The sequence below is a fragment of the Eptatretus burgeri genome, chromosome 9 (assembly GCF_056783735.1).
Source record: "Eptatretus burgeri isolate ZD-2024b chromosome 9, Ebu_testis_v1, whole genome shotgun sequence".
NCBI lineage: Eukaryota > Metazoa > Chordata > Myxini > Myxiniformes > Myxinidae > Eptatretus > Eptatretus burgeri.
The window spans coordinates 7,236,290-7,259,845 of NC_140969.1; the positions used below are offsets into that span (position 1 = coordinate 7,236,290).

At 43.5% G+C, this 23,556-nt stretch overlaps 1 protein-coding gene across 2 annotated transcripts in view; it reads left to right on the plus strand.

The window, feature by feature from the left end:
• The window catches only part of LOC147019477 (histamine H2 receptor-like), an 80,985-nt gene that overhangs the window by 56,332 nt on the left and 1,097 nt on the right, over positions 1-23,556 (plus strand). Inside the window, exons 2-4 of one of the 2 annotated variants that reach the window (XM_085893999.1) lie at positions 10,666-10,934; positions 13,598-13,805; positions 23,105-23,258. In XM_085893999.1, the coding sequence (XP_085750125.1) occupies positions 10,666-10,934; positions 13,598-13,805; positions 23,105-23,258 (631 nt within the window). Of the gene's footprint in view, positions 1-10,665; positions 10,935-13,597; positions 13,806-15,183; positions 23,259-23,556 lie in introns of those variants that run through there. The other variant, XR_015061429.1, reaches the window with a different exon arrangement.

Consider the following 23,556-nt stretch of genomic DNA (forward strand, 5'->3'; position numbering starts at 1 on the left):
GCCAGTGGGCCGACCACGTGCCTCATGGTTGCAACAGGTTTACCATCATCTCAAGGAGATGGGGATGGGCCTGGCATCTGCCTGGGGGATGGCCAGACGGAGGCCCCTGGAGTACCGGCGGAAAGTGGACGCAGCGACGCGCTGTTCTGGCACATGCTCCCATACCTGACCTGACCTAAATTAAAAAAAAAAAATTAAAAATTTGGGAGCGATCTAACCTTTATACACATCCCAGGTTCAATTTTTTGTCCGATTGCGAAAAAAAATTATAATTTTCCCTTCGGTTTGAATTAATTTGAAGCAACTTTTGCTGAAGTTTTTTATTCTCTTAGAAGAGAGTTTCTGTTTTTCAGGTTGGGACAGAAAGGCAGACAGACAGACAGACAGACAGACAGACAGACAGACAGACAAACAGCATTAGCCTATTATATATATATATATATATATATATATATATATATATATATATATATATATATATATATATATATATATATATATATATATATATATATATATATATCTTGTTGCGATTTTGTAAATCCGCTCTCTTTTGAAGCAATGGCACACACAACTTGCTGCAATCCCAAGGCAGTTATCTCATTAGTATTTGTTTCGTTAGTCCTTTCCACATGTCTAGTGGGTAAATGGGAAAGATGCGTTTCATAGGGATTTTCGTTAGGTCTTCAATCTTCAATCCTTTCTCTTATTCCACTCTTTTGTCTGACTTCACTCCTTACACGAACCATGCAAGCAAGCACACATACAGAAGGATAATGATGGAAGGACCCAAGTAAGTAAGCACTGCGAGGTTCATTTGAATCTGCACGCTGTTTCCAGTTCAAAACTGCGCACCAAATTCCAACTGCGTCTCACCTCAGACCTTCATTCTGCTCACCACAACATTAAAATGCTCACCACAACCACTCCACACGTCTCCTAAAAATCCCCGCAGCAACCTACGTCCTCATCTTCACTACAAATGCCACAGTAACGAACATCCCCTCCCTCTTCGCCACAACACCACATTTACAATCACCTCTCCCAATGCCACAACATTTCTCTCACCTCTCTACAACCGCCGCAACTGCCATCTATTCCTTGGATGCTCACCACAGCCTTGAAGGATGCTGAAGTAACAGGAGTCGGGTTGTTTCGGGGTATAACTCGAAGCGCGAGCATGCGCTGGAGTTCGTTCAAGGATATATAGGTAGCTCTGCGATTTCCATAAATTACCACATTTGAATGGAGGCCACACACGTTCAGGGCCTGAGAGCACTTCCAAAGACTCTTGCTTCATGTTAATCTCGGTGCTCTGATGCGTGACAAGGTCAGGGAGTTAATGGGGCCATTTTCGATTTTGAGGCTTGGCGGGGCGTGGCTACGACGTGGGATGACCGCTGTGTGCCAATAGGAAAGTTTGAAAATGATAACAGCCTCGTTTGATCTGACTTTCAGCTCCTACCTCGCTTGGAGCCCATAAAAGGAGCAACTCAGCTCAGATAAAGCCAGATTTCAGCTGAGCCAGACAACGCCAGGTATCGGGGGACTGCGGCAGACTTCAGAGAGACCTTGCCGGACAAGACAGATATCGCCAGACTTTAGAGAGAGCAGACATCGGCAGACGGTGCAGGAGGCAGGCTTCGGCAAACTGGGCAAGCTTCAGGGCCGAGCAAATAATGCCCAAGTCAGCACAGCCGAGTGAGGAATCGGAGTGAAGCGAGTGACTGCTATAGGCTGGGACCCTTCCCATTTCATCGACACTCAGTTTTGCTGCATCCAGCAACCAACAGTTACACTTACATATTCTTACACCACTCCATTCGAGTCTTTCTCTTACATGTCTTTCCCTATCATCTCTCTCTCATCCGCTGTGGATGCACAAGAGCAATTGGCACGGGCAAGTCCCGAACAACCGTTCTGTTCAGAGACAAACCACTGTTCTTTTCACAGCGAACCTTACTGGGCCACGTCTCTCACATCTTCCTCTTACACCACGCTGCATGACATGCTACACTACACTCCCCCACCTTAGACACCTTCGTTTTTCTTCCCTCCTTCCACCTTCCTAAGCGCTCGGGTTGTGCAGGTCTGCCAACCATGCCAGGTATTAAGAGGTTGCTAATCCTCAACTGCCTCATCTGTCTGAGCTCTCTCTAAGTGTGTGTGTGTGTGTGTGTGTGTATGTGTGTGTGTGTGTGTGTGTGTGTGTGTGTGTGTGTGTGTGTGTGTGTGTGTGTGTGTGTGTGTGTGTGTGTGTGTGTGTGTGTGTGTGTGTGTGTGTGTGTGTGTGTGTGTGTGTGTGTGTGTGAGAGAGAGAGAGAGAGAGAGAGGGTGCCTGTCATAGTGTAAGTTAACATTGGGTAGGTTTATTCGGGGTAACTCTGCACTGTCTTCTTTTGTGAATGTTGCATTTCTTTTACGACACCCACAAATTCCTTGCTTTCCCCTGTTGTACATTTGTGAATAAATCCCATACTGTGCCATATAACTTTCTTCGCTTTGTTAAAATAAATGTGCCTGTTATAAATAGCAATATGCGTACTTGGCCACTCCGCTCGGCTGCACCTGATACGGTAGGTAACGCAAGTACGCATCGAGAGCGTGATTCCCTGATAAGGCGACCACGTGTTCCTAGTTAAACGATTGTCAGATGGAGGACACTGGGTCACTTGGTCAAGTTTAATTATTGGCGTTCGCTGTCGATTAGCGACCTGCCGCGTCACAAACTTATTCGTGTGCGACGATTCCCGGTGAGTCCGGTGAGGAACCAGAGATTGGAAGGAGCAATTGAGGAAACTAATTTTTTTTGCAAAAAGATACAAATTTTTTGGAGCAATTGAGGCTGTGCTTATACATCGTTTGTACATTTCGCATTAATGCCTGAAGCACATCAAAGAAATCCCGGTGAACGTTTTGATCCGTTCATGATTGGAATCCTGTTTCGACCCATTCCTATTTCCCATTGCCTGCCTTATTGTGAATAATTCACAGCCTGAATTTTAAAATGGATTAAATTTAATTACTTTGTCACTGATCTACCGAAAATACCCCATAATGACAAAGTGAAAACATATTTTTTATAAATTTTTACAAATCAATTTAACAAGCTCAAATGAGCTAAGATCCTCGTCCTCTTATTGATGACGTCTTAAAAACGAATATGACGTCATTGTGATGTATCAGGTTTGCGATAAATTATCTGTGCTAATGCCCGGCTTGATTCCCGCAAACAAAATTCAAACAGCTTGCCGAGTTTCGGAGATAACGGTATAGGCGATTTCCATTAGCGGCGATATTATGACGTCAATTTTTTTTCTAGGAAGAATTTCCAAAATCGGAGATGGTTACTGTCTTTGCAGGGTATTTTTACATATATATGCCAAGTTTCAGGAAGTTTCGATGAAAACTGTAGGCTGTGAAACAAAAAACTCCACAAGAAGAAGATGAAGAACAACAATGTGAGTAAGACTGAGAGATCCTCCACGAGTATCTAAAAATGAAAAGGTGAAATGTTGATATATATATATATATATACTGTTTCGAAATAATTATATACTGTGATGAAAATAACTTTGGGGTTAATTATTCAGTAGTTATATCTTAATGAGTGTCAGCAGAAGTGTTTGTAAACCCCAATTAGCATCGACCAGAATCGTATGTATCGTTTGAGTCCCTGTCACCCTTGGCCTCACGTTTTCCCTTCTCCCATCCGTGTGTATCTTAAATCACCCCATTGTCCCTTGATTCACACTTCGACATGGGAGGCACGTGTGTGCTACGTCAAGCCTCGAGCACAGGTTTTACAAACATGGCTAAGCCATATGTGTGCTACCTCGCACAGTCAGGACGCCGAGAGGGCATCTGTGAGACCCATTCGAGGAGTTGCCAGAGGGCTACCTATGTAAGCCAGTGAAGATAGCGCATCAGTCACTCAAAGGCCGGGGAACACGGGCATTGAGCACACACCCCTGAGCGCCAAGCGACCAGTCCCGTCGTGCACAGCCCGTGATTCCCAAAGACAGGGCGGAGCGAGCCACGCAGCCAGCTTCGGGCTGTTCCCCATTATAAGAGACAATGCATATAATATACAGGATTTGAACCTGGATTCCTTGCATTGTGAGCCATCCTTTCAGATGGGAGCACAAACCAGGCCAACCCTTTTGAAGATGAAATGCAAACATGAAAAGCTGCTTCTCAGATGAGAAAACTAATTGATCATGGATGGATATGTCTCCACACTCATGATTTCACTCACTAGTTAAAAACGTGCTTCCATTTAAATACTGGTAATATCATCAGGTTCAGACATTACACATAGAAGTTGTAGTAATGTCGTGAGGAAATTGTAATGGATATTGGGTCATGAGTTGTAGGCTCCCACATTTATTACAAGGCTTTGTGGACATGTTCATTGGCAGAGTAGAGTGATCCCAGAAACAAAGCTTCATGTGTCGAATCAATAAACAGGTGCCATATTCTCCAATCGACCAACTACAGTCAATCTCATTTATCGACATAATCCACAGTTATCCAACACCTGCAATGTGATTCCTTTCTGCATTGATTACGTCGACACATTGTCACATATTAAGCCTGGTGTTGGCTTAGCGGTTGGGATGGCTGGCTTGGGATCTTAAGATCTTGTGTTTTGAGCCCCTGTGTCGTTGAATTAACATCAGGCTGGGTTGACTCAGCCTGTCATCATTCTGAGGTTGGCAAAATGAGTCCCAGTGTCCTGGTAATGGGGGCACTGCGTCAGCAGCACAGCTGTGCCCTCAGCCAACGATGCGACCTGCATCCTTGTGCTGCGTACGAAGGAGGATTATCACATGTTATTATATTTATGATTTTCATCTTTTTGGCATCATGCATCTTGCAATCCTCCTCTTTATTTGGAAGGTACCGGAGAAGGGTTGGACCCTTAGTCATTCAAAACGAGCTCCTGCAACAAGGGATCAAAGGGATCGGAGTCGACCACAGTTAGTGCGTTGTTGCTGGCAGGGTGGCCGAGAGGTGTGCACGCTCATCTCTGAGCTGTCTAACCTGGGTTTGAATCTCAGCCCAGCGATAAACCGTCACCCTGGTGTTTTGCAGGCAGGTTGAGACATCGATGTGTGTGGGGAGTCCCTCACATTGGTGTTAAACTGGGCGTCTTATCTGCCAGCATTAGTTGATGGATGTTAAATAATCCCGCTGTCTTTCGTACAGGAGTACTGCAAGCTCTTCCCTGAACAAAACCCACAACCTCGGTGATCCCGGTTGACTATATTTACCGATAAGCCACCACTCGATTCATTCCGGCCTGTTTGGTCCATCTGAACCTGGAGCTCATGATGCTCAGAACCAGGGTTCAAATCCTCGACGACACCATGGAATGGATTTGTTGACTTCACGTCCTTATTTGTAATTCACATGAAAGTGAAGTACTGTACGGTGGTTTCTACGTATGTGTGTGTGTCCTTCTCCTGATGTATGTGTATGCTCCATGAGGAGTCTGAAATGAATGTGAAAAACAAAATGATGAATGGAATTCCCACGTGGGTGGCAAAATAAATGGATTTCATTTCGTTTGGCACTCCATGGTGGCCTGTGTTGGCACTCCATGGTGGCCTGTGTTGGCACTCCATGGTGGCCTGTGTTGGCACTCCATGGTGGCCTATGTTGGCACTCCATGGTGGCCTATGTTGGCACTCCATGGTGGCCTGTGTTGGCACTCCATGGTGGCCTATGTTGGCACTCCATGGTGGCCTATGTTGGGACTCCATGGTGGCCTGTGTCGCACCAAAGCTGCATTTGTTAACTGAATGAAAAGGAAATACATTTGAGTTTCTTGTTCTAAGTTAATCCGTTGTATAAATTATTGTGTACTGCAAGGCATTACGGAAAACATACTGTACCTCGTTTGAGCTTTGGCTCTGGCGAGCTGTAACACACTCTTTACAGAGCGTGGTGCTGCCAAGGTCGCTGTGTGTTCCAGAACCATTGAGCTTGCTGAGTGCTCGCCAAGTGGCTTAAGCACTCAAGCAAGCACTCCATCGGCTGGCTTGGCAAGCGTGAGGAAGCTGCTTGGTAACTGAACACACCCGAGGATGACCGTTTAAAGCTGCGTTGGGATTCAAACCCAGGATAGACGGCTTAAAGGCGAGTTTGCACATATGTCTATGCTTTCCTGCCAGCCCATTCCTCCAATAGTCTAATATAATCTATATCTACTAGTACGTGCCCGTACGTGCAAAAAAAAAAAAACTTTCAAACCGCGAGCCAGAAACAACAACCACACAGGCCGTTCCTTCGCTCTCGCGTGCCCGTACGTGAGTGGCCGTACGTGCAAACCAAAGAAAGAAAGAAAAAACAAACCGCGAGCCAGAAACAACCACACAGGCCGTTCCTTCACCCTCGCGTGCCCGTACGTGCACGCCCATACGTGCAACCCCCCCCCCCCCAACAAAAAAACTTTCAAACAACCACACAGGCCATTCCTTCGCTCTCATAAACGACGACTCGATTGGGGCATTGTGTTTATCTATAAATGCGCATAAGAAATGGAGAAATTATTAGAATACAGTAAGTCATCACTATCCAAAAGTAGTGTGTGCCCGTACGGAATGTTCACATCATTCCACGAATTATCGCTTACATTGAAGTAACAACTGCTGTGATACTTACACACAGAGTTAATTAAAATCAAAATTAAAATCAACTTTACCTCCCTGTCTTTGCTAGCCATGACATTCACTTCCATGACCATTGCCACTCTGACGCCAGGGAAACTAAGGCACCGATCCCCATCGAAACCGGCACGGCCCGTGACGTCATCGTCGGCCGGCCTCGCACCGGCCTACACAGCCACGCCTTCGCAGCAACGTGTCCTTTCATTGGTTGGTAAATAAATGGCCATAACTTGGGAAGCACTTGTCCAATTAATATCAAACCTTGAAAAGGCACATCGTCAGGTCCCCAGCAATATACCTGGCAGGTTTCAATGAGATCGGGCCAGTGGTTGTTGAGAAACAGCGGTCAGACACACACACACACACACACACACACACACACACACACACACACACACACACACACACACACACACACACACACACACACATTGCTGGAATTATAGATAGATATATAATGGAGCAAGTGTGTGCGATTATGTATGTATGTTTGTATGTATATTCGCTCTTCACCCATTGGTTGGACAGCTGACCTGATGTCACCCACAGTTGTCACCTGAAATACTTTACCTGAAGTGCCCAAAGCACCCAACAGACTGAAAAGACCTCAAAGACCCAAAAGTTTGAAAAGACCCTGAAAACCCAATGGACCCTGAACACCCAAAATATCCCGCAGACCTGAAAAACCCAGAAGACCACAAATACTGAAAAGACCTTAAAGACTCCAAAGACCCAGAATACCCCAAATACCGAAAAGATCCAAAATACCTAAAATAAGACCTAAAAAGACTATGAAGACCAAAAAGACCCACAAAACATAAAAGACTCCAAGGACCCAAAATACCCAGAGGACACAAAATACTCCAGGGATCCTGAACACCCAAAAGCTCCAGAGGACCCAAAAGACCTTGAGGACCCAAAATACACATGGCATCCAAAAGACCCTGAGGACACAAAAGACCCAGAGGACCCAACACACCCGACAGACCAAAAAGACACAACGAAACTATCACGGACCCATGGAAATTCTGCATCATGTAAAAGCTGATTTCAGGTCCCTAACCCCACCCCCCTCCCACACACAATCCCATGCCCTTAACCCTCCTCCTAACTCTGACCTCTCTCTGGTCCCCCTCCCACCGCACCCAAACTCTGTGCTCCCCTCCTCCTTTCTTCAAATCCTCAACCCCCCTCCCAACCCAATGTCCTCAAATCCCCCACCCACCCCCTCAAAAGCATCAAACCCCTCAATCCCAACTCTTTCCTCTCTCTGCCCTCCTTCCCCCAAGCCAACTCTTCGCCCAAGTCAACCCCAAGCATGACCCCAATTAATGTGTAGGGGTGTTTTTATCTTTGCCAGTGGTCTTGGTGGGGGGGGGGGAGGTGGAGGGAAGCAAATCCTCCATGTAAATGTGTATCGTGTAGCTCCTCCTCCAGGTGGGGGAGGGTATTACAAGGTCCATCATTTACAGTACAGTATTCCTGTCCCCACGTTTTCCAGTGAAATGAGGTGTTTTTAATTATAAGCAGTCGGTATGTTTTTGTTTCATCCACATAACTTCATGGGTTTTTGTTTTTTTGCTGACACAGAGCTGTCAGTTGCCTATACACCACCCAAATAAAGGTATGCATCAAAAGAATGTTTTGCATGCTTGGAACAAGATCGCCCATAGAGCAGGTACTTTGCTCGTACAACTAACTACATTAGCATATCGTACAGGTGCTCTTTTTGTCAATACTTGTAGGGATCAGCGGAACACCCGTGTAATGTAAAATGTGACTTAAATTCCTCAACTCCCCCCACCCCACTCCCAAACCACAACTCCTCAACTGTTGCCTCCAAACCACAAGTCCTCACTCTCCCCCTCTCAACCCTAAGGTGTCAATCCTCTCCCCACTCCAAGCTTTCAGCTCCCTACCACAACTCCTCAACCTTCCCTCCTCCCCCTCCTAACTCTGTCCGCACCTTTGCTCTCTTCTCCCCCCACCCTTCCCCTTCCCAACCCAAACTCTGCCCTCCCCTCCTCATCCTCCTCTGACACAAAAAAAACAAACAGGTATTCCCACATCAAAACAGCTAAATATTTAACACTTTCCCCTACCATATCATGCTATTAAGTCTGGTGTTGGCTTAACAGTTAAGGTGGCTGGCTTAAGATCTTATGGTCTTGAGTTTGAGCCCCTGTCAGTCGTTGAATTAACACCAAGTGGGGTTGACTCAGCCTATCATCCTTCTGAGGTCTGTACACAACACCTGTGACACCTCTCTTCTCAAAAACCTTTTGACTATTGCTTTGGTCGTTTTACACTGAAGGGAAAACTTATAGGGAGGGCATGGCAGTTGTGAATATGACAGCTCTGAAGATGTGTTTGCCTTCGCATAGCAGTAAGCACCACCATCGCGTCCGTATGATTTTTCAGGTTCAAATTGAGGGTGCAGTCAGGGGAACTGTCCAACCAATGGGTGATGGACGGATGCATGCACGGCACCTTTTATTGTATAGAAGGAGCGAAATGATAGTTTTTCAGCACAAACTTGCTGTCCTTTCAATGATTTGCTGCACAAGTATTTTGTCCTGTGACGTGTCGCAGGTCTACAAAAGCTCCACATTGTTGTGGTTCTTGTTGGGGGTCGATTTTTAATATGTGCACTCATTGGTATGACAGCCGCCAGATCCCACCCACATTTGTTGCTTGACTCCACACACCATGGTACCCAGGCAAAATATTATGGCCGCCATCTTGCTGTTTTTTTTGGTGGACCTTAGACATCAGGCTTGGAGCACTGAGCTCCATAAAATGGAGGAACTATTGGCCAATGAATGCGTTTGCTGATGTGATGAGGCCACGTGGTCACCATATTGGGACTCACTATTGACCGAAAGTTCCATAGTAAACAACTTTAAAAAAAAAATCAAAGATTATCAGATTTTTTAATAAACTGTGAGTTATTTTTCAATAGGACTTTTTTATGTTATGGTGCAAACCAATATGGCAGCTGGTGACCAGTGTTTTTTTCAGCAAACCACTTATCCAGTTATATTTCGATCAGTGGCCTGTAGGCCTCTCCTGGTTATACATTGTTTGTTGCGTCAGATTTCCATCGGCTTTCTTTCCGTCAAGTGTTACTCACAATGAGGGACCATGAAAAAATATAATCATATTTTGAATAAAAATCATTAGTAAGGTTTAATCCAGCCCATCAGCACGCACAGTACCGTACGCCCCTCCCTAAAAAAGTAGCGTTACATAATTTTTGAACGTCCCCATATTGGGTTTCAGAAATCTGTGACTGTGTGATGAATCAGATTGCTCTGATATAACCGCGGCAACCCGTTACTGGTTTTGGTCGCAGGTTGTGACCACAGTGCAGTCATTCTTGTTGAAACGTAACAAACACCAATATCGGCAACAGTGTTTTTTTGAAGGCCATTTTACTCTTGCAAGCACTTATTAATGGTTAAATTTACAATCATATCGAGAAAGCTGAGCATCAAGTCTGAGCCAATTGATTCAAGGGCATGATCATCCAGAATATGCCTGGTGTTGGCTTAATGGTTAGGGAGGTGGGCTTGGGATCCTTGGATCCTGAGATCAAATCCTATTCGGAAGTTGAATTAATACCAGGTGGGGTTGACTCTGACTGTCATCCCTCTGAGGTTGGCAAAATGAGTGCCAGCTTGCTGGTATCCTATGTCGGAGTGGCGACCCGTCCAGGATTGTGTCAAATAGCCAAGGAGACTGCTTCGGCAGCACCGACGCTCTGCTCAGAGTATGGTCCCAATAGATGGATGCATCATCCAGATTCAAGAAGGTGTTCAACCTTCACCTTGGTGGAAATTGTTCTCGAGGATTCTGTTTTGCTCAAGTCAATGGAATTATTTTAATTTAATACAGAAAAATATTGGAAGAAATGTTTGAAAAAAAAAATAGATTGCTATTTGCTTCTTTATGCTTTCTTACTGCTCGCCCAATGTCGTATATTTTGCAGAATCAAATGGCGTTCCATGTCAGGTTGGGGCTTTTATCTTGGTGCTGCTGGAGATTTCGAGCGTGCACTCCACCATGTGGATTAGTGTTTGCCGCTTTGCTGAAATCCGCTTACCGTTCTCACATACATGGGTCCTCAAGGGTCGTGGAGCTGTGGTCATCACTGGCACAATATGGGCTTACTCAGTCCTCATGGCGAGCCTGCCTTTCCTTGGCCTCGGCACCTATGCTTACATACAGGGGAAAGCTCTTTGTGCCCCGAGATTCCAGGTGAGTTTCATTATGAAAGGTAGAAGAAGCATGACTTCAAACAATAGGCATTCTTATATGCTTTGTTTGTATGTGCGGGCGTTAATGAGTGTTTTACAAAGCATTTGAACACAGCACATGATGAAATATCGGCTCACATTCTGGCTTTATCTTGCTTGACAGTTCACATGGAGTGTGTGTGTGTGTGTGTGTGTGTGTGTGTGTGTGTGTGTGTGTGTGTGTGTGTGTGTGTGTGTGTGTGTGTGTGTGTGTGTGTGTGTGTGTGTGTGTGTGTGTGTGTGTTTGTGTGTGTGTGTTTTTGAAAGAGTGATGCAACTGTAAATGTTAATTTACAAACAAACAGAAACCTCGGGAATGTGAACCAAACATTTCATGAAAGCTTATGACATGTTATTGTCTGTCACTGATTGCTATTGCAGGAAGTCACTGCTTGAGTGAGTGAGAGCCCAAGGTCTGAAATTGGCATTTCCACAAAATTCTTATCATCGACGTTCTCGATGTGTGCCCCTCCCCGCGGTTCAGACCGGCGTTGATCCTGACTCCAAAGTTTTGTCCAACTCTCCTGAAGGTCTCATGTGGCACTGCCTGGAGGTAGTCTGACACCTCCTGCTTCAGATCATCCAGTGTGGCAGGGTAGTTGGTATCCATCCTGTCACAGAGCCAATTACACATATCAAGTCTCCTTCTCATGTCATCTTGACTTGTCATCATGTCATCTCATGCCCTAATTGAGATGATGTTTGGGAAAAGCTTCAGTTCCTTAGTGAGGACATGTCAGACTGATGTTGGTTTGATGCCTAGCTCCCGGGAGCGCCAGCGGTGTAACTTCTTGGTACTGTCCACTACAGAATCCCGCACGGCGTCTGTTGTCTTGGTTCTTGGTTACTGATGCCAGCCTGCCACTGTTGCCCTTGCTCTGATTGTGCACTGTAGGTTTGTGCTCAAAATAATCCACAATACGTTGAATGGCACAATTTGTGGGCCATTACGTGCTCTGAGGTCATATTCCAGGTAGAACCTCCGGCGGGTGTCTACATATGATTTAGTCTCATACCACAGAGCCCCCACTTTTGTCTTATGCTTCACTGTCAATGGCATAGTTGATCTACGGAGCTAGAAATCCCAGGGAACAAATTCCATGATAACACCACCAAACCCTGAAAAATAAAACGGTATAGGTCAAAACACAAAGAAATGGCAGGAAGTCAAACTTGTGTCAATCTTTTTGAAACACCCTGTATATATTGTGATGATTATGGGGCTAGATGTTAGCATTGTATAGAGTAGCATGGTCCGTGGACAAGTAGAAGCATCTCGATGTAACTAAGTTAGGGAATCTGTGAGCTAAAGTGTTACGTGTCACGACACGAGGGGTATTGTGGTGTTAATTAGCTTCGGGAGTAAAAATAAATCCCCGAGTCCATGATTGGCCTCTGTGATTTTCCCGGTTTTTTTTATTTCAGAACCGCAACAATATATATATATATATATATATATATATATATATATATATATATATATATATATATATATATATATATATATATATATATATATATATATATATATATATATATATATATATATATATATATATATATATATATATATATATATATATATATATATATATATATATATATATATATATATATATATATATATATATATATATATATATATATATATACATACATATATATATATATATATATATATATATATATATATATATATATATATATATATATATATATATATATATATATATATATATAGATATATATCGTGTTTTGCCCAAAAGTTCCATCTTGGTTTTATCAGACGACAAAACTTTTTGGCAGGTGAGGGTCCTGGTGAGGGTCTGCAATCTTTGATTGCTTTATTGTTTTCTTTGTGTTTGCAGTGTGGTATTTTAGCATACTTTTCTCTTCTCCATGTTGTCTTTTGCCTGATTATTTCTGGGCAAAACTGGAATGTGAGTAAATGTAAACCACCAGTATCGCAGCGATTTGTTGCAGTATCGGCCTGGACCTATTCTTGACCAGATGCTAAATGGGCATGTTTACTGAGACTTGTGTGGGCTGTTGGCCATAGTTTGGAAGCCATGGTTGGATGGCCCATTTGTATGTAATCTGTCCTTGATTATGTAATCATTCTATTGGTACTAATTGTATAAGTATAATAAGTGTTTGCTCAATAAATAATTAAGTCTATATTTTTAATCCGCTTTCTGTTCTTCTTTTCATGTGCACATCAATGGTAAACAGTTGAGATTAAATTGTTGATGACAGTTGCAATTGGGCGGATTGCTCGGCTATTCCTTGTGATCGAGTCATGACGAGCAGGTCACTTGTATCATCAGCGCTGGCAGCACGTAGTTCCTTCAGAATGGTCGATTGGACCTCTACGGCAGTGCATAGACTCAACTTAGAAGAGACCACCACCTGAGCCAATCTGTCTGCTCTCTTTGTTTTGGCCGAGAGGTTTCACTAGTCTTCCTTTCTCACTTAACATATTCCTTGCCAAAGGTAGCTGCTTCAGCTAAAAAATTTTTTTACAAATACTTGAATATTGATTGGCAAAGACATAAAGAAAAAAAAAGAAATGCTGCCAATACACTTCATGTTTCATTAATAATTTTTTACTATTTTGTGCATCAGGACCAGCATGCGGTGTACTATGGTGGCCTGGCGCTTGGCTTCAGTGTCGGCATTCCCATCCTCGTGCTGTGTGCCATGTATGCCACAATTGTCCGTGCAGCACGCAAGCAGGCTAAACGAGGCACTTTCGTGTGTAACGAAGACAATTGCCGCTATGTGCCTGCTAACCGTTACCTGAAGTGCGCCATGGTCCTTGTGTCAACAATGGGTGAGGCAACATGTGTTGCATAATCTTAATACATGTCTGTGAGTTGGACTGAACAGCTATTGATTCGTTAAACGTTTATCAGGTCAGAAACGACTGAGTAGTATGGGTGTTGGAATGATGAAGTCTATTGATACCTTCTTGCAGCATATTTCCTCACCCAAAAAAGGTTCATCCTTCTAGAAATCATGTGATTGTAATATCATGTGAATTTAAGCCTTATCTTCAATTACATTTGGTTTTACTTGTACATGCCCATATGTGCTTGGCTGTACGTGCAAAAAAACCCAAAAACTTTCAAACCACGAGCCAGAAACAACAACCACAGGCCGTTCCTTCGCTCTCGCGTGCCCGTCCGTGCATGGCCCGGAAGTTCGCATATCGCAGTTACGATTATTCGCAATTTAGTTTTAATGGACAATTATTCAATTAGTGCCAATGTATTTTGCCTTTTCGCAATGTCATCGCAAGAAAAAACATAAAGAGAAGAGAAGAGAGAGAAAAAAAGAAAAAAAACGTACGTGCAAAAAAAAAACCAACCCCCCCCCCCCCAAAAAAAAACTTTCAAACAACCACACAGGCCGTTCCTTCGCTCTTGTAAATGACAACTGGATTGGGGCATTGTGTTTATCTATAAATGCGCATAAGAAATTGAGAAATTATATTAGAATACAGTAAGTCATCACTTTCCGGAAGTCCGTACGTTGAAACCTGTAATCGGGAACGCGGCTGAGCTTCCCTTCCCCATCGGCCACGCCCACGCAGCAACGTGTCTTGTCATTGGTTGGTAAATAAATGGCCATAACTTGGGAAGCACTTGTCTGATTAATATCAAACCTTTAAAAGGCACATACTCAGGGCCCCAGCAATATACCTGGCAAGTTTGAATAAGATCAGACCAGTGGTTGTCGAGAAACAGTGGTCACACACACACACACACACACACACACACACACACACACACACACACACACACACACACACACACACACACACACACACACACACACACACACACACACACACACACACTGCTGGAATTATAGATAGATGTTCAAATACAGAATTTAAATTGCTGATTTCACTGGTCGGGCCTGTTTTCTAAAAAAAGTCTAACATTTCATTCATGTCAACCATTTGCATCACTTTCACTGGATCCTTCACTTTTTACCATCCTTCATCTTTTATGATAGTGTGTTCATTTCTCGAACCTGCCTAAACATGGCAAGAAGCACCCCTCCCCACCCCACCCCGTCATATATATATATATATATATATATATATATATATATATATATATATATATATATATATATATATATATATATATATATATATTGTCACACATTTCCTGACAGCAGTTTGTAATGCTCAAGGACGAGGCTCTTTTAGTTGTAATTGTGAGCTCACAGAGCCAAACTGGTCAGGTGGATATAGTCCATTTGCCAGAGAAGTAACCTTGTTGTCCTCAAAAGTGAATGATTTTATGGTGGTTTCTTGTTCACAGACATGCATAGACAAAATTAAGCTTGGTTACCCGAATGGCAACCATGGGGAAATGTGTTATTTTTATGCAAATACAAGATGGCCGTCATCGACCGGGCTGAAAATATAACTTTTTAGGTAATGAACTTAAAATTACACATGAGACATCTTTTCCATATAATTTTGGCATGAGGAATCGATATTTAACCATATTTTTGTGATTAGAAGTAAATTTTAGGTCAATGTTCGAGTTCTTGGCAATTGTTTGCCGTGTGAGATACATTTTGAATGACAACAAGGTCACTATTGCGTGGGTCTGGTGTTGAGACTCTCATCAGTTCAGCATTTGGGGGCCTGGCAGGAATCATGAGTGGCAAGTCCTGGGTTCGATCAATGAGAGCCTTCTGGATGGTTTCGACTGCCCTTCTCATTTCCTTCCTCACCACCGGCCCGAAGACATTCCAGGAGTTGTGCAGCTACCTTGAGACATGCAGACAGCACCCAACTGGGAAGCACTGGGTTGATAACTTCATCAAGCCCACTCTGCTTGTTCACCAACTTCTGCGTAGTGAGAGGGAGGCAGACTTCCTGCTGCAACAGCTAACACTTGAACGCATGCTTCCCTACTTCATTGTTGCTGGTCACCATCACTATGCCCGTTACATCACCCATCACCTTCTGGAGATGCGCTATCTGCTGCCACCAGATGCCAAGTCAGAGCTCATATCAGGTGCTTTTGTGTGTCGTGACCAGGAAGGCATTTGTAATGGTGTGAGCTCTGATCAGTTCGGTGAACAAACTGCGATTATAATTGGCAAGGGTGGCCTCAAGGGTATGACTCTTTCTCCAGAGATGGTAGCAGAGTGGATCGATTCCTTTCCTGTCACTGCCTACATCTCAGATACAATGGAGCACATCTACCCTGACTCCTCAAACAAGGACAATGAAGACAAAGTAAGAGAAAACGACACAAGAATCGGACCACATCACAAGGAGGAGGGGAAGAAGAGCAGAGAACTTGATGCAGATGATAGGCGCCGGATTTTACTTGAATTGTCGAATGTGTCTCATCCTCTTGAGAATCACTCCCCACATCTGTACAACTTTGCCAATGGTCGAATTGCTCCCCGAGAAGCTGAAGTGAATGTTGAGGATTCCGTGGTTATAGGTCAGAAAATGGTTGCAGAGTTCCATGCATCCCTTCCAGGTGGATTCCATGCAACCATCTCATGCCCCATCGAGACAATGGAACACTTACAGAAAGGAGTGAAAATTGGGGACAAGATGATCTTTGATCTAGAAACCATCTTCCTCAGGCTGCTGACTATTGGACAGTAAAGACAAATGGAGCGAGGACCTATCTTCCAGTTTGAGCTCTGCGCAGTACCCTCCTCACTGATTGATGAATATGGGTGCTTAAGGAAAGGCAACAAAGCACCACTGGCACACAAACTCTGTATTCAGGCACAACAGCCTCTGTAACCAGATGTTACCATTGTTGACGCGAGCCAACTTCTCTGTCATATTGTCTGGCCTTTCAGGGGAACTGTGTCAGTTTTAGTTGAGTCCATCAAGACAAGGCTGTCTACTATTGCTGGTCAGAAGATCTTGGTCTTTGACAAATATTATGATGTTTCTGTAAAGGACCATGAATGAGTGAGGCGTGCTGGCATTGGTTCCATCAACTATGACCTCACAATAAACACACCCCTGCCTCGTCGAGATGCCATTCTGAAAAACAAGCAGAACAAGTTGCAGCTGTCCAAGGTTTTGAGTACCTATAACTTTGGTGAAGGAGTTACTGTGGAGAGCCGTAGCCATGGTGCGTTCAACCATGATGAAGCAGACGTTACAATGATCTCACACCTGCTCATGGCTGCTGAATGTAATGCAAGAGTGATACGTATCCTCTCTGATGACACTGATGTTTTTGTATTGATGGTTTACTGGGTTTACCAGCGCAACATCCAGGCCACAGTGCAGATGGAAAGGTGGGATGGAGCAATTTGGGATATCAACACCACCTGTGACCAGCTTGGCCCCAAGTGTCTGCAGCTTTTGGAATGCACTACATCACTGGCTCAGATACCACGTCATACCCATACAGCAAGGGCAAAGTATCAGCCCTGAAGACACTGAGAGCTGGCAACTTCCCTGGTTTGTACTCCGCACTTGGCGAGCTGAACGCAAGCCATGAACAGCTCATGGAAGTAGGGCAGACATTCTTCTGTGCCCTGTATGGTCAGCCAGAAGGTACCACGATGAGTGAGATGAGGTACTATATGTACACAAGGAAGTCTGGCAAGCCCCTCAAGTTCATGGCATTACCTCCAGCTGAGATCATTCTCTTCCTACATATTTTGCCTGCACATCTACAGAAAGTACTTGCAAAATCAGTTGATCAGCAGGCCCCACCTGAACTTGACATTACAAAATATGGATGGGACATCAGAGATGGAATCCCAGTGCCAGCAACTTCTGCTACTCCACCAGCCCCTTTGGACCTCATGGATGTTGTGCACTGTGGATGCAAAGCAGAGGGGAAGGCCTGCAGTACTGCAAGTTGCAGTTGTCACCATGCAAAGATCTCCTGCACTTGTAGTTGCAGTGACAAGTGCTTGAACCCACACAAGACTGTGGAGGACAGTGAAAGTGAAGTGGAAGAAGGGAGTGTCGATGCAGAACTGGAAAGAGACGAGGATACGGAAGGGGACGAGTACAATTAATGGGAATGAACAATACGTAAGTTGTCTACTAGGCTCTATGTCCTCTGTTCCTAAGATGTCCAATATGATGACATGACAATGTGTATGCTTTCTGATTATCACCATACTGTTGTGAACCATTCATGACTTCACTTTTGCATTGGTGTTGTATAATTTTCAGCAGAAAATAGTCATGGACATTTCATGTGAACCTCTATTTATTCCTGAAGGTAAAAAAATAACCCCAAAATTGAATTCCTCATGTCAGAATCATATTGAAAAGAGGTATTACACAGGATTATATGTTGACCGATTAAAAACTTCGCCCCATCGTCTGACCTGTAGCGGCCATCTTGAATTTATGAAAATTACAGGAGTTCCCCAAGGTGGCCACCCCGGCAACCAACCTGAATTTTATTAATGGACCCATGTTAGTCCTAAACAATCATAAAACCATACACTTTCCACATCAACAAGGTTGACAATGGAACACATAATAACGGCAAATGGACTAATACCTACTCTCTCTCTCGATCTCATAAATGGCTTAATATGGAGGTCAACTGTATCATGGTCAACCACCATCCTGATTGTAAACGAAAAAATTATTAAATATGTACATACAAGAGGAGAAGCTAAATACAGTCGAAGAGAAGTTAACACGGTATGATGAATAACAAATCAACACCACTAACTGTAGTGTTTAGGCCAGCAGGGGGAGCTACCGAAGCAGGGGAAGCCCGGTTAAAAACAAATGTGGAGGAATAATTATTAATGGAATAAATGACAAAACCGATCAGCTCTCCTAAGATGATGGGAGAGCCATAAAGAGCAAGTTGAAGGACACGTGACCATTAGCATTCAAGGCTGCTTAAAGAACAGCTATGGTGATTGTGCCCCGTAGACACAGGTGTGACAGCCCTGCGGGTATCCGCAGCATGTATAGATCTCTGCGGTGGTGGCAGGGTCTCTAAGCAACAGGTGGAAGAGCCCTGCTGGTGTTCACGACATGCAATGCACTATGGAAGGTACAAGTGGGACAACCACAAAGGTGCTAATGGTACACAAAGTGCAAGCAGAAGTGACATAAATTTAGGATTCATTCACTCAACCCATGCACTTACAACCGAAAGCCAATGTTTCACCATGCAAATTTACTCTCTCTTTCTACCTTTCTCTCTTCCTCTCCCACACCCTCCCCCTGTCTCCTCCACCTGTCTTCCATACCCTCTGATTCACATCCCTCCACTTTCCCCTTCTCCTTCTCTCTCTCACCCTGGCTCTCTTTCTTTCCCTCTCTCCATTCACTGTACTGCTGTGGATATACTCCGACAGTTCGTATCTCAATCCCTCCCTCTGAATCTCTCTGCCTCCCCCACCAGCACATCTCCCTATTTTTTTTCTCTCTCCATGGTCGACTCCTAATGCCCATTAGAATCAGCCCACCAATCAGTCAACCAGTTCAAACAACAGTCAATATGAATATAACATATCTCACATCATCATTGCAAATGCATGTTTAAATGTCCCAGCCGAGCCCATACCAATGAACAGTTAGTACAAGTTCAAAATAAAGATCTGAAATAAATTGATAACGAACTGAGAAAACATATCACCACCTAACAAGAAACACAATCATGTGATAATAATGTTATTTTTAAAACAACATGGCAAATATTGTGATTATGTGTTTTGATAATGTTTGATCGATGTTAAAAGTGTTCAAAAATGTTTGTTGAAATATTTCAAGAACATTTGAGCTTCATAAATACAGTAAAATTGAAATAATGTTTTTCTAATGTTATCTTTAAATGTTATGTGACAACATACATACGACCTTTCACAATATTTTGAAAATGTTATGTGCTTCTCAGGTTGCTGCTTAATTATCTGTATTTTCCGGTGTATAAACCGTGCCTTTGTATTACCGGTCCCCCTGTTTTTTCACCCTCAAAAGAAATGAATATATTGATCATTATATTTTCTGATGTAGATCTAAATTTGTTTGTACATTAACTTTGTACGTAACAAAGTGACGGAGGTATCAACATGCTTACTCCCATGTCCGCTTAATTTTGTCTAACCGTCTTATTCTCATTTTCAAGACGTTGAAGAGAGAGGACAGGATACCAAGAAGTTTTAATTTTTCTTTCTTATTTTTTAGATCCTCGTGGAGGATCTCTAAGTCTTACTCACGTTGTTGTGCTTGTGAACTTCCTGAAACTTGGCGTATATATGTAAAAATACCCTGTACAGACAGTAACCATCTCCGATTTTGAAAATTCCTCCTAGAAAAAATAGTTATGACGTCAAAATATCTCCGCTAATGGAAATCGCCTTAAAAATTATCTCCGAAACTAGGCAAGCTTTTTGAATTCTGTTTGCGGGAATAGAACAGGGCATTAGCAGAGATGAATTACCGCACATATGATACATCACTATGGCGTCATATCAATTTTTATGACGTCATTCTTATTTTTTGACATTTTTTGTTTCACAACCCAGAGTTTTCATCGGATATTCGTGAAATCGTAACAATTTGTAGATCATACTTGCTCCCTTTGCTGAGTATACAGAAGATTTTTTACCGATGCCACCAAAGGTGGATGGAGGTTATGTTTTCACCCCTGTTTGTCTGTCTGTCTGCGAGCAGGATATCTCAAGAAGTTATGGACGGATTCGGACAAAGCTTGGTTGACAAGTTAGATGTGTGACAAGTACGAATTCATTAGATTTTTGGTGAAGATTCAGATCTGGATCTGGATTTGAGAATTAATTTTTTTTTAAAGTGATTCATCACCATTTAGACATGGTTGGATTTTGACAAAACTTGGTGGATGAGTTAGGTAGGTGACAAAAAAAAGCTGATTAGATTTCGGTCAAGGTCTGGTTGCAGATCGGGCCTATCAGTGGGATAGAAAACGTAAACTGTTGAGCCTGGCAGAGGTATCCGCCCTACCAAGTGCCCTTCTCGTTTTTTACTTGTACTTGCCCATTATAACTCATCTGGAGATACCTTCAAGTGTGGACATTCAGGATACTGAACATCTAACAAGGAATGAGGAAGCTATAGTGCTATACCTGTGGAGGGTTCGGTGGTGGGAGGTGGTTGTGGAGGTAGGAGCATCTTGGAGCACCATTTTACTCTAGTGTACCATGGTGGGATGAGAATACAGTAGGGAACATTCATAGTCTTGTTTCAAATGCCTATATGATGACAACCTAAATCACCATGTTGACATCTCCCACCCCACCCCACCCCACCCTCTACCCTCCCTCCCCCCCATCCCCTCCTCCCCCTACCAACTAGAGCATAGACTTTAATTTCTGCTTAAAAAGGCAACAGGTGAGCTTCATGGGTATTAGTCATTCAGCCAAGTTTAACATTGTATGATGCCTTCTTGCAATATGTTCACACACAAGTGTACCAGATTTGGTGATGGTGACTTTCTCGAGATCAGAAGTAAACCTCAATACCTAACGTCTCATGATGTAACTTATAACAGCTCCATCAGGGATCAGGTATGCTGCAGTTGCATACAAGGGACACTTGGACTGTACTTACAAGGAACCACTATGATAAGGCATTAAACATTGGAACCACCATAAGATAAGACCGTCGGATGGGTCACCCATCTTCAACCTCAACAACAAGTAATTCTGATACATCCAGCTAAGATGGCCAACGCTACACAGGATCTTCCATTGGCGAGCCATTCTATAAAGGGTTGTGTGGAGAAAACCACAGCTCAATAGCACGAGGTCTCATTTCAAGCTGTTGAAGACTTCTGAATTGACATTGAAGGAGTAGTCATTGACAAAAGGAAAGTCCATTTGAGCACTGTTATTGATGTCGGTGATTCCTCGATGCTATTGATGTTAAATGTCATCGCAACTGCTGGGTGTGTCAAGTTTTAGGAGAGAGAGGAAGTGTAAGCAACAACGGTTCAGCGGAATCATCAAGCATATCAAATAGTAATGGTGATGGTAAGTTTGGTGTTGGTGGAGTATGGCAAATCATCTGACAGAGCATGATGAGCTCAGACCAATTCTTGAACGTTTCAGTGGCCAAAATTATTCCCGGACAGGTGACCACTCCGTCACAGAGTGCTGAAATTTCTATGGGAATCGAACCCCACAACAGTGAGGGGGACGCAACAAAGTTTTATTCCCTTGACTGCCAAGCCACTCTCTTCAATCGGTACTATGAATGGCCATAATATCAGTAGACATATAATTCATGCTTGCCGTCACATCTGCCAGCATTAGTTGGTGGACATTAAAGATCTCACGATGTCCTTCGCAAGGAGTAGGCAAGCCATCGCCGGTACGTGGCACCCTGGCTAAATTACAAATTCCTGATATCCTTCACAAAGAGTAGGCTCTAACCTACAGGGGGCAACGCACCAGCAGCGCTGTCCACACCCATGCGAGACCTGATGCTAACCTACAGCCAGACCAAACTGGAAAACTGCAATCACCTTCATATGGAGTGATAATTGATTTGAGAGAGAGTCAAATCACTCCTCGAGGGAATAAGCAGCTCAGTGGTCTTGGGGTATTATTCTTGCTTCGGTTGTGAGAAGTCGCTGTCTCGGTGGTGTTATGGTTTGAGCGTCTTCTCTGATTCTGGGAGGTCAGTGGTTTGAACTCTGGCAGAGTCGTACCAAATACTTTAAAAGCGGTTTATGTGCTGATTGATGTTCAGCATTTAATAAAGTCGAATTGAGCGCGGACAAGCAACCATTGATTGGCAATCCTATCACAGGTGTTGATGGGTTTAATGGTTTCCTCCTGCATTGAAGTTCCTTGTCAGGGAGCTCATATGAAATAATTTTTTATTATTGCAAAGACAGCATGATCAAGATGCTGTAATCCTTTTTTCAAGCTACTCAAAGATATATCAATAACTTTCAATATTAACATCTTGTAGCCTTTGACATCGAAGCATTGTTTGTTACAAGAAGATGTTTTGTTTAATTTCTAATCGCTATAATTGCCATGTCACATCCATTGAGTGTGCCCATTCTCAAGGACAGGTGCAGACTCCAAAAATCATCCCAGAAGAAGCTTGCTCATATCCGTTCAGCTTTGCTCTTCCATTTCCTACAGTCATTCTGTTGTCCTGCTGGCTTCCCTACCTGACCATCAGTTTCTACACGGCCATCACGCATGATTTGCCTTACACGGCGATTGAAGCCATCTGCACGTGGCTGCTTCTTTCATCGTCTGCCCTTAACCCTTGGATGAACTCCCTTTCTCAAAAGTGAGACTGCCTCACAAATATTTTGCTCACTTGGGGTCGGGGTGGGGGAGTGGAGCAGGCATGTACCGGGAGAGGGAGGTAAAGCCATAATGCCAATGATTTCAATTGATAAATATAATACTTTTGGCCTGAAGACCCATCCATCTTCGAGAGGATTTCAGTGGAATTGCCACCTGTATAGGTTAGAGTATGCCCACATTGTGGAGAGGATCTGTTATGAACCATTTCAGCCGGTATGGCAGGCCATTGTTTACTCTTTGCCTTCTATCAATGCTACTAAGCTTCATGCACTTCGTTG